The sequence below is a fragment of the Arachis hypogaea genome, chromosome 20, assembly GCF_003086295.3.
Source record: "Arachis hypogaea cultivar Tifrunner chromosome 20, arahy.Tifrunner.gnm2.J5K5, whole genome shotgun sequence".
NCBI classification, from domain to species: Eukaryota; Viridiplantae; Streptophyta; class Magnoliopsida; order Fabales; family Fabaceae; genus Arachis; species Arachis hypogaea.
The window spans coordinates 101,108,133-101,120,393 of NC_092055.1; the positions used below are offsets into that span (position 1 = coordinate 101,108,133).

General features: G+C 37.7%; 1 protein-coding gene across 1 annotated transcript; it reads right to left on the reverse strand.

The window, feature by feature from the left end:
- Positions 1–10,761: 10,761 nt before the first annotated feature.
- LOC140183126 (protein FAR1-RELATED SEQUENCE 5-like) lies at positions 10,762–11,997 on the reverse strand. The gene is made up of 3 exons (XM_072231144.1): positions 11,846–11,997; positions 11,183–11,720; positions 10,762–10,962 (listed from the first exon to the last, which is right to left on the reverse strand). The coding sequence occupies exons 1-3, from the start codon at positions 11,995–11,997 to the stop codon at positions 10,762–10,764; spliced, it is 891 nt and encodes a 296-aa protein (XP_072087245.1).
- Positions 11,998–12,261: the final 264 nt, after the last annotated feature.

Sequence of the window (12,261 nt, forward strand, 5' to 3'; positions counted from 1 at the left end):
TCCCAAACGGCAGAACCTGAGCGATCTTAGTAACAAACCACATTCACAACAAAATAACAGAGGAGGTAAATATTTGTGTGTGCTTATCTATTTTTTTTAATAAATAAATCCTTTTTTGTAGTTCCAATCAATTAATCAGCGAGAGAAAGCTCAGGCAGAGAGACAAAACTGCTTAATAAGACATGGAGGATCATCTCCAGATTTGTTGCTGTAGCACCTGATTACCTCCTCCTCCGTATCATCGCGAAATCCGTGCTCGTGTTCCTTATAAGGTAAAAGTTTTTAATAGAATGACAACATAGTGCAAGATGCTATATAGATCCTTGATTCTATTTTCCTAAAAGAGTATATGATACAAATGTGGAGTGATCTTTATTTTCTTGTTCTCTGGAACTTTTGGATGATTGATTTCACTCTCTGCATTCATGTGTCAAAAACTGTAACAGGTACCGACATGAGTATAATAATTTTCAGTTTCAATTCACTTCCTGTTACGTTTGTCAGTAATATTTTTTCCAGCCTTAGTTGAATACCCATGTAATATCTACTATGGTCCATGGAAAAATTTATTCTAGCCAGTTCGTTTGAGGTTGCTTTACGACTATGATTTGAATACCCACATTTCATCTGTGTAATTCATTTTCTATTTTTAGTTAGACCATGTCTGTTTATTGATTTTATTTAGGGACTTTGATGTCTGAGCACTGAGCAAGAATAGTTAAATAATACTGATGGAGACAGATGCCATTTTGGCCAGGATTGAGGTTTCACAAGCACGTTTGGAGTTGTGAAACAAAACCAATGTCATCCGTCATGGATTCCCCATTTCACATGATGGAGAATTTGGGACAAACAACAATTTTTGACTTGGAAGGCTCCCTAAAATTCCAGTAAGAGGCGAGCATGTCCTGTTTATTGTTTTAACTTGTCGTTGACCCAAATGTGCATGGTCTTTGTGTCTTTGCCTAGGTTGCAAAGTCTTGAGTGTGAACCTTACATTCAAGGCTGGTTGAATATGTAAGATGTAATGATAGTGGACTGTGCCACTGCTCTGTATAGGACTTTGTTCTTCTCAGGAAGTAGGAGATTCCCGGGAGGCAAAGTGCACCTAGCAAAGTTCCTTAGGAGCCTCCAAATGATAGCGGATGAGGTAAAAGTCGATGTAGCCTGGAAAGTAGCAAACCCTGTTTTTAATTTGATGAATTGAATTGTCCATGTCGCTTATATTGCTGAATATATGACAACATGTACGACTTTTCTTGGCAAAACAGAACAAACTTGTCTGTGATTCAGACACGGCTAATAATTTTGTTTATGTACTTCTGCTGCAGTTGTCTGGCTATCGTCACAACAAACTAGATAGCTTCACAGGTAGACGGTGATGCAGTCTTCGCTGGGCCTGAACTCACCCCTATTGGAGACTCATGTTATGGCTAATGCCACCAATTCAAGATTCATAGACGAGAACAATGGGTGTTTTCACTTGTAATTTTGGGTGCTTATGCAGCAAGTTTGGTCTTTAATTCAATGAAGAATAGCTCTTATGAAAGGAAGGAGAAACGAGCATCTGCGTAAATTGACATGTTCACCATGTTTAGCTGAAGGTGAAGCCAGGTTTCAGAGATGTGGTGAAGGAGTCCCCGATGTTAAAGACTGACAAGTGTTACCGTTTATTTTTATCGTTTCCCTATTTGGGGAGAGGGGGTGTTCATATACGTGGATATTTCGATGTCAAAGTAGGTGTCTCTTTTTGTCAAATATTTATAAAATTTGTTGATGTGTTGTGATGGTTATGAATACAGAAAGTTTGTTTGAAATGCATTGTAGGAATCGTAATCATCAATGTTAGTTAGAGTTGCCACTTTTCTGGATATAAAAGTTGTCAATTAAGCCCATTTCTGTCGCCTATTATGCATGCTGATGAACCAAATGCTGCCTTTAAATTCTGCAGTTTAAAGCAACTCTGATTCAAATATAAAATGAAAGCAACAAAAATTTGGAGGCATTTCATAGTTGGAACCAACTTAGAGTTTCCAATTTTCTAAATATCAATGATGACATTTACACTTGAAAAGAAAATAGGCCAAGAAACAAGAGGTAATGGGAAAATAAACACATCCAAAAAGAACGCATGATTTACCAGACCCATTGCTTTGGCCAACCTTAGCAATTTTGTAGTACCTTCGATGTTTGCTTTGTTATACATCAAATCTATTTTATCATTAACATATGCTCCATCATTAACCTTTTGAAGCAGAATCCCCAAGCACTTGTGGTCAAGATCAATGTCTTGTTTCCCCCCTTAGGTGCTAGATAATGCCAACTAAGATGTTGCATAGCGCAGATATAGAGGGAACCCGATTGGAAAATCCACAGTGCCAACAAATGCTCACTAAAATAATAGTGGCATCAGATTAAGTAGGAGAATCAAACGCTTCAAATGCAAATTTCACTCATTGTTGGCAATTAACATGAAACCAAATATTATCATGATGACTAATAGACACACAGCACACAACCCTATACAAAAAGAGGGAAGTTGAATACAAAAAGAGAGAAAAATTAAACAGTAGGGACGGAATGCTCAGTTTAGCTTGGCATTCAACAACAGTGTCTCAATAGTTGGATTCTAGTAGACTTCTATTCAGTTGTAAAAAAATTCATAAAGCAACATCTTTTAGTGTTCCCAAACCAGTACACGACAATTAAACTCACACAAATGCATCACAGCCAATAAGTAACATTTAACGACACCTATGTTATGTTGAGGTCCAATTCAATCGAGTACTACAGTTAATATTCAGCAAGTACATGCACACAAAAAAAATGCATACACAGCCTGTTGCAACCAGTGTCTTAACTACCGAAAAATTAATTCCGCCTGCAAACTATACGGTACACATAAAGGGCAACTCACTTCAATTTCCCTAGTCATAAGGCCTTTACATGAGATGCCACCATGTCCATCAGTTGTGGCATATATCACAGAAGGATGTGAATGAGAAATGAACTACACAGTTTTACACAATCACCATTTGCAGATTGAGAAAATAAGACACATAAAGCATACCTTGCTTGTCTTGGCATCCTCCACATCAAGACCGCCGACAGTGCCCTCCCTCAAGCCTGAACAGTATGAATCGAGTTCGGCCTCCTCCACTCTGGACTCATCGATTGTCTCGAAGTTGAGATCGTGCATGGGATGAGGATGACAAGAATGACTTGGCTGTCTGTCACGGCCCAAAATGAGCCATGACTGGCGCTCAGGAAAAAGAGTTCCCTAGCAAGCCTAACAGATTCGAATATAAGATAAATAAAAATGTTACAAATAATTTTTGATAAATTTACACTTTCTAGAATGAATAATTACATAATTGAACAAAAATAAAATAAATAAATATAGATGGATCCTGCCTGTGACATATGGAGCAGATGACGTCTAAGAACTCAACAAGGAATAGAACCCATTGCAGATCATTACTCTTGAATAAGCTCACATAATCAAATACTTATTCCTGAAAAATATTTTTTAAAAAAAGGGTGAGTTTTGCAACTCAGTGACTAGACAGTACATCTATAATTCACATGAGATCATCTAAACATTATTATGAAAATAATTTTAGTTAGAAAATAATAATTTATATGAATAAGTGAATCAATAAGGGAGTTCTCATACAGAAATCAAATCAAATAGTCCACACTTGGGCGGCTCCACCTCTAAGGGTAGCCCTTTCCTCTAGTGTGTCCGTACGGAATAACAGATCCAACGTGTGGCCTACACGTTAGGCTAGCAACGCCCCTGCTAGCTGAGGTCTGAGCCAGATGCATCTAGGTTAACGTCATAACCGCCGTTAACTACGGTTTTCTAATACGAGCCTCCCAAACTAATTCAAAACATATAATTTCAAATACAACCAATCTTTGATCTTTCAAATATATACCGTATCAAATCAAAGCAAATAATACTTTCTCATCAAAATCCTTTTTAATCATATGAATTGTCCAATATACTTTACAAATTCAGAGTATATAAGTGCGTAAAAGAAATACTTCAATGTTCCAGAAACACATATTCAAATAAAATCGAATATTCTAAAATAATACAAAACTTCATCAAACATGTATACAGTCTCATGTGCAGATTGAAAATCTGAATTTCACAAAAATAAATATTTAGTTCTAATAAATCCATTATCAAAATCAAATTCAAATCTTTGTTGGTAATTTGTAAGTATAGTCATAAATTCAAGCATCACATATCAAAATAATTATAGATGTAAAGCCAAATAATTATAAATGTAAAGTCTACTCACAACGTGGTCCTAAGGGACCGAAGAGACCAAAACCGAAGTGCAAAATTAACGGGTGAGGAGGATCGATGTAGAATGAAATGAGTAGTCACAGGATTTGGACCGGGCAGCGGAAAGTTGCGGCTGCAACAACAGCAGCATCCATTTCTTATTGCAACGTCAATGATCATAGCAACCAGAGAAACTATTGGATTCAAATAGAATGGAAGACAACAAGAAAGAGTGCTGGAAAATCCAAGGTAAAGCAGAGGTTCAATAAAATCATAATGGCAGGATACGAAAGTGAAACAGATTCAAGGGAAAATAGCGAACCAGAACGGCAACAATGGTAGCGGACAGTTCGACAACAGCAAGGAGGTACGGCAGCAAGGTGGCAGCGCTGCTTCTTCTCCCTCACGAACTCGCCTCCTTCTCCCTCCTCTGTTCGCGGCTCACGGCGGCGGCAACAGCTTTATCAACGGCGACGCAGCAGTGGTGAGGGAACGGCGGTCTCTGACGGCATGCTAGGCAACAACCAGGCGTGACAGAGCTGGTGGCGTCCTCTCCTCCATCGCGTTTCCCGCGGCGGCAGCTCTCTGCCTCAACATCTCACTCTCTCCCCTCTTCGTCAGCGCCGGTGGCGACACGTGGGACGGCGGCTCCACGGCGGTGAGGCGCGACGCCGGCATGCTCCAAGGCGACGGCAGTGACGGTGGACAGCCTCCCTCTCTTCTCTTCTCCGTTCCCTCACTCTCCCCTTTCTCTTTTCATTGCTTCCGTTACTTCTCCCTCTTTCTCTGAATTGTGTGTGTGTATGTATGTAAGAGGGAGGGTGTGAGATTTATTTTGAGATTAGGGTTAGGGTTTAGTTTGGGAAAAAAGAGAGTAAGGGTATTATAGGGATTTTACATTCTACCCTCCTTACAAAAATTTTCGCCCTCGAAAATTCAAAAATTGGTATAATCTGCAAAACTTTACATGGTTTTAGCACTTTGCCAAACATGAGAAAGAAGTATAACGAGGTGCAGAAGTTACAAGATAGGTTTTTGTTAAAACGATGTGATTAGCATTCACCTACTCTTGTTCCCTTGACAACTTAGATATACATAGTACTTTTCACTTAGTTTGTCAATCTCCTCAAAATACACTTTTACTTTATAATCTCTTGGTTCTGGTGTACATCTGCTTGGTAGTAGCCGGTCTTACGTCAAGCCTTAGAATTACGACTTTCTGAACTTCAACATCGATAAGTTGTGTCCTAACAAACTAACGTATCGCTTACTATATCTAGGAATCACACGAGACCGAAACAAGCTCAGGTTTACTCAAAAGGACACAAAACCTGGGAAGAGAAGAGCAAACATCACATATGGTGTTTGTACGAATGTAAAAAGATGCTTAAGATTGCAATTAAGCAATGCTGTATAGAAATAATTAAGTGTGCCAGAAAGAGTCAATCGCATCTTAACAAGGAAATCTGAATCAAAAAACTTTAATAGTAACAATTAAAGAAAATAGGGTATATTAGGTCAAAACAAGTTCAGGTTGAATCAAAGAAGTACAAAGTTCACAAAAAGAGGTTAACCAAAATCAATGGCTATTTTTACAAAGATTTAAATGGATGATTAAGGACACAATCAGGCAAGACAAGAATCAAATCAAAAAAAAGTTTTTCCAAAGAAGATCTGGAACAAGAATTCTAAGAGAATATTAGAAGATATGATGTAACATAGTAAAGCAATTTCAAATTACATCAAGGAGTTATATAGTTCACGTAAAGGAATGCAATGTCAGCACCTGTGTTGTCGAGAATATATGGTATAGCCAAAAGCACGATCAGATTGAGATATGCATAAGATGTAGGACATGAAATAAAATAATCAAATTTCATTTCAACAAGAATTGAAACAAGGAACTCCCGATACGAAATATAGAAGAAGGAACAATACGTCAAATCACGTGGCACGATTATAGCGCATACTTCAACACAAACTATTCCAAGAAGAACACCTAATGTTCCCAAACATAACAATTACCATTACTTGGATAAAGAAATGAAGGAGTTTAGAAGAACTATTCCTTGCAGGTTATAAATTCTACCCATTTGTATGCACCATACTCAATAATCAGACCACAAGATGTGACAACGCTAAATAGAATATAGATTTTTTTTCCCAACAAAACTAGAAAACAAGCAAAACAAAATAAAGTTCAGCATAACAATATCATCATAGCATAAAAGATTTTAGGGCATAAGTAAATGTTGAAATCATCGAAAAAGCTTCATAATATTCTTCATTAACATCATCAAGACTCTAAAAATGCCAAAATGATGAGAATTGCAAATAATTGAAAGAGCAGATTAGAAAAAAGGACATATATGTTACACTCAAAATTAGAAACTAGTATATAAAAATGGTATCACCTAAAAATTTCTACTTTTAAACATCAACAACAATGACTAAACAAAATATTCAAACACAATCAATCAAAATATAGTAATAAAGAAAATATTTAGAACGAGCAAAGGTAACATAAAAAAAATCTAAAATAAATGAACCAACTAAAAATAGAAAACACATGAAAAGAAAAGAAAATATTGACAATTTTATGCCTCCACACTCAAGTTATGATCAATCCATACTCATAAATTTTCAGGTCAACAAGTTATAATGAAATAACTCAAGATTAAACCCATTGACTCAAAATGAACCCATCGGTTTCTTTAGAGCTTAGACATCCACAATCTTCATACATTGCAAATAAGCACCAAAGTTGTCCTAAAATTAAAAAATCAATTTTTTTTACAATGCCTACTTTATAATACTCCATGAATATAATAAGGAGAAAAACTCAGAAAGAATTTGTTCAACTTTAAGGAATTAGATATCCAATCTTTTCCATCCGAAATCGCCAGAAATTCTTTCCAATATCTATAAGACCTACAATCTCAATCTCACAAAACCCAGAAAACCAATCTCTCCAAATCTCTGAGAATAATGACAATAGTTGAGAACAGAGGAATTTTCAAAAAAAAAAAAAGCAAGGGTTAAGAAAATTTTCGAGTTTCAAATCTTAGCCAAAAAACAAAGTTCATCACCAAAAGAATAAAAGACAAATATCACCAAAAGAATAAAAGACAAATATCACCAAAACAAATAAAATTAGAAGAGTTGATTCTAACACACCCTTATCCATACATAAACAAATTTTTTTGTCATGATAATACGCATAAAATATGTTGTTTGAGCTACCCTTTAGTAAGGCATTCACGTCTAAATGTAATCCACTGTTGCAACAATGAAATCAAAACATAGCACATAATTATTAAAAGACACAGACACAAACACATCAGATGTGGTATGCACTTCTAAAATCAGACCAATAAAATTATTTCGACTTTCAATTTCAAAATCATGAACATGATCATAAAAATTCACTTGAAAGTACGAAGTTATTTCGACATGATCACGAAAAAAAATTTCTTAATCTAACTAATGATAAACTTGAAAAGTATAAAGGTAGTATAATAGAAAGCCTTTTGATATTTACTTCCATCTAAATAATATGGAAAGGATCCCATTAAATAGATGGAAAATTGTGTGAACCAATAAAACAATATATATAAGCATCCAAAAATTAAATAATTTCTCTCCTTGTTCCTCAATTTAAGTCTCTGCCAAGTTAGCTCTCACCTCTTTTTTTTTTTCATGCATATTAACAAATAACAGTTCATACTTATATATAATCCAAAGGTAGGAATGTGTATGAATTTAGGAACAATGTCTTTTTTTTTTTGCACCTACACCCAAAGAGAACTTAAAACATGCTATTTTGGAACTGACCATATTTCTATCAATCTATTTTTTCTTGTTTGTGTACGAAACCATTTTTCTTGAACACATTTCAGATATATAACTCCATAAACATCAAACTAGCAAGGAGAAAACAAAACAATGTTCAATCAGGACCATACATAGTAGAAGCATACAATTAGAAGCAATCATCTAAAATCCAAATATCCCCTTATTCAATCTAGCCACACAAATTGTTCCTGAAAACCAGTAGCTGCTGAATATACTCCTTAATTTGTTGTCATCATTTCAAAAGCCTTAACCTCTCCATTCAAGTATCATATATTTCATAAAAATCTCTTGAAATAACTATCTTCTTTCACAAACATCACATTTTGCAAAAATCATCAGAATTCAGCAACAATAGAAAAATCATAGAACATAATCACAATAATTCCGTGACAGAAAAACCATGTCCAACAACACAATACTATAATAAAACTAGATCATCAAATTAGAAAAGTTCAAACAAACTTCTAAATCGTAAAGATCTTCGATCCATCTAACAAGTCACCCAAATAATTCTCTATCCCTAAACAGATAAAATCACCAGTTCGCCAAACAACAATAACACTCCATTATATGTTCATCACAAAGTTCTTCTCCTTGAAAAATTGAATAACAATTTTTTTAAAATTCTTAATTTGAAACAAAAGGATCACAAGCAACTCAAAATTTAGTCATAACTTCAAAGATTATCAACATAAAAGAAAAATTCAAATATCGCTTATCAAGTCCAAAACAAAGCATCTCGTTTAGTAACTCAATGAATTCATGCAATCCAAAATTTCAAATACAGCTCTATAAAGGAATTAGATAGTAATTCACAGCAAACACCGATCGGATCTTCTAAGTAATTCATGAAATATTGACATCAGGAATCATAGAGAACAACACAAAGACGAAAAAGATTAAAGCATGCATTCACAAAATCGGGAAAGGTTAGAACTAGCTACAAGGCAGGAATCGCGAACCGGAACCGAAACTGAAACTATTGCAAAAGCACGTTCGAGAAAATCTAGCAAAGGATAGGGCAAGATTGGGTACAAAAGGACAAGAGTAGTAAGAAGTGGCAGAGGACAGATGATCACAGTAATCAGAAGACAACAATGACATAGAAGATAAAGAGGACATTCCTATAAGCCTTTGATAGTGCCACAATTTGTACAAATAGGCGCACTTCTATTTATACAATTGTGATCCTACCATAGGACACTTGCTCCATATTACACAGATTAAACCTAAGCTGGACTCCCTTAGGGGGGTGGATTGTAAGGCCCACATCGGTTGGGGAGGGGAACGAAGCATGCCTTATAAGGGTGTGGATACCTCTCCCTAGCATGACGCGTTTTGACGAGTGAGTGTGGGGGGCTTCGGCTATCATCCCTATCGTCAAAGGCAAAACCGTGAGGCCTTGTGTGCCAAAGCGGACAATATCGTGCTAGCGGGTGGTCTGGGCTGTTACACTGTCCAACCTCTTCATTTGACCCAGTTACCTCATACTCGGTCACCTACATGCAATAGCACCAACATAATTTATAACCACCCAAGGACCTCTAGAAATATATTAACTAGCGTAAGACAACCACATATACAATAACCATAGTGTAAACATAAACCGTAACTAACATATATCCAATAATACTAGTTTAACCTTTGTGGTGTTCCTGCCGGTACATGCGGCACCAACGTGAGCATCGCCAGCATCCATCCGCATGGTACGAGCCCTTTTTACCTTATTTTTCGTGCTGCATACAGGACATGTTCGTTTGGTATGACCCGGCAACTTACATGCCGTACACTTCCTCCTGTTCTGGTTTTGTTTGCGCACCCTAGGTGCACCCTTGGTTCGCACAACATCAGGATCACAGAGTTTGGCGGCCGTGACGTCACCCTTGTCATCACCCTTTTTGGAGAACATCTCCTCCAGTTTAGCACGTAGCTCCTGTAGCCCCTTCATCGCCTCCGTGAATAGACCGAATTGTTGTGCCCCAAGAAAAAACAACCAATGAGACGCGGAATGCAATGCCCCATGACGAAGCAAAAACTCCTGGTCACCATCATTATATTTTTTTTCCACATACTCGCCAACATGTTTTGCATCTTTCATCCATCGCTTCAACACCAAACGCTTCGGGACCTCCATCACATGCTCGTGCTTCATGACGAAGAACATATGCTTACATGGGTACCCGTGTGTGTCCCATAAGTAACAGTCACACTACAACCTTCCCATATTCTTGTCACATAAGACCACAATAGGCCGGCCGGGATGCCCAAATTCATTACTGTGTACACTTTAGTGGTAAGCGATCGTCGAACCCCTACAAAGTTAACAGAAGCAACAGCTTCGAGTTCCTTCTTCACATCATTGAAAACTGTTCGAGTATACACTCTAGCGGCAAACCGTTCCAAGGAGTCCAACGAGGTCGTCAACATGAGGTCACCATAGATCGACCTGAACTGAGATAGTAACTCGTTATTCCTAAACTCCCGAAGAAGAAGCTCAAGGTTTTGGACAAGTTCTAGCATTGTGTGCTTTGATTGAAGAAACTTCTTCACCATGCTGTAATGCCCTCACACCGCGATGTTGTCCGGAACCCGGCACAAAACTTATCCTACAAGTATGCGTTTGCCCACATATCCCTCTTCCCGTACACCTGGTTCCCCCACAAGGTGTCATTCAATCCATACTCTGCCAATGCTTCGGCCCACTCGGTCTCAAACTCATCAACCCCCATGTCTGCATACAGCCACCTGTTGAATAGCTGCCGTAAAGCCACGTCCTTGACGTTAGATATAATATTCTTCTCAATGTGCTATGCACAAACCCAATGGGTTGCATCCGGAAAAAACTTTTCGAACAGCCTCCCGGATTGAATCATCTCCGTCAGTCACAACAACCGATGGCACTTTGTTGCACATGACCTCCAAAAAATTCTCCATCAGCCATGTATATGATGCGATGCTCTCATCTAACACCAACCCAAACCCAAATATACAAGTTTGCTTGTGGTTATTACAACCAGAAAAAATAACCAGCGGCCTGTTATACTTGTTCTTCTTATATGTTGAGTCGAATGCAAGAACATCGCCGAAGTACTGGTAGTCAAGCCTGCTACCACCATCTGCCCAGAGTAAATTCGCTAGCATGTCATCCACGGTAACATTATACCACGCCATAGACATCGGGTCAGCATCAACTTTTTCCTCCAGGTACACTATAGCCGAGTTCACATCCCCGTCGGCGATTCTAGCACGCCTACTCCTGTCGACATAGTTATAGGCATCCTTGTTCAGGAAACCAACTAGAGAATACCCACCGGCCATGCCGGCCAGGTACTGCATCGTCTTCGAGGTCGAGATTCCACACCCTTGCATCCCATCTATTTGAGCTTTTGCCACTTCTGTCATGGACCGAAAATTTGGAATTAGGTGGACCATGCCAGGATGTGTGAGCGCATGGTTGTGCCTCGTGATAACCTTCTTCACCCTCCAGATGTTATTGCTCCTGTCAAGGTATATGCACATCCTCGCCTCACAGTTTGTCCTTGTCTCCGGCTTGTGAGGCCTCCTCCTATCCACCCGATTGTAATGTTTTCTATGTCTAAGCCATTCTCTATTGCAAAAAAATCTTCACCTAATTAGGTTCTCACCTCCATCCTCAAACATATCCCCTTACGAATTCCAAAACCCTGAAACCTCCCCAACTTCTGATAGAAATCATATGCATCTTCTTCCGTTCGAAGTACCTTTCTTAATATGTCGTCGTCGGTGAGAGAAGCAACATCGCCGTAATCAACACCATCGTCACTCCGTGTGTACAACACATCTTCCAAGTTGACTGTTGCCATCTACGTATTCATTGAGATCTCACATTATACAAACAACTTTCATGACTTAAGTTTGCACATTTTCAATAAACAATTGTAACCAATGTTATTTTTTATTTTACTATCATATGTACAAATCACTTATATTACAAAAGAATTTGTAAAGAATTAAAAAAATAAAGAAATTCACTATTTATATTGAATTAGCTAGAGGCAGATGCATGTTTACCAAAAGAAATAGGATTGTTTATGATTCCACTGGTAATTGAATATGTGCCTCCAAAG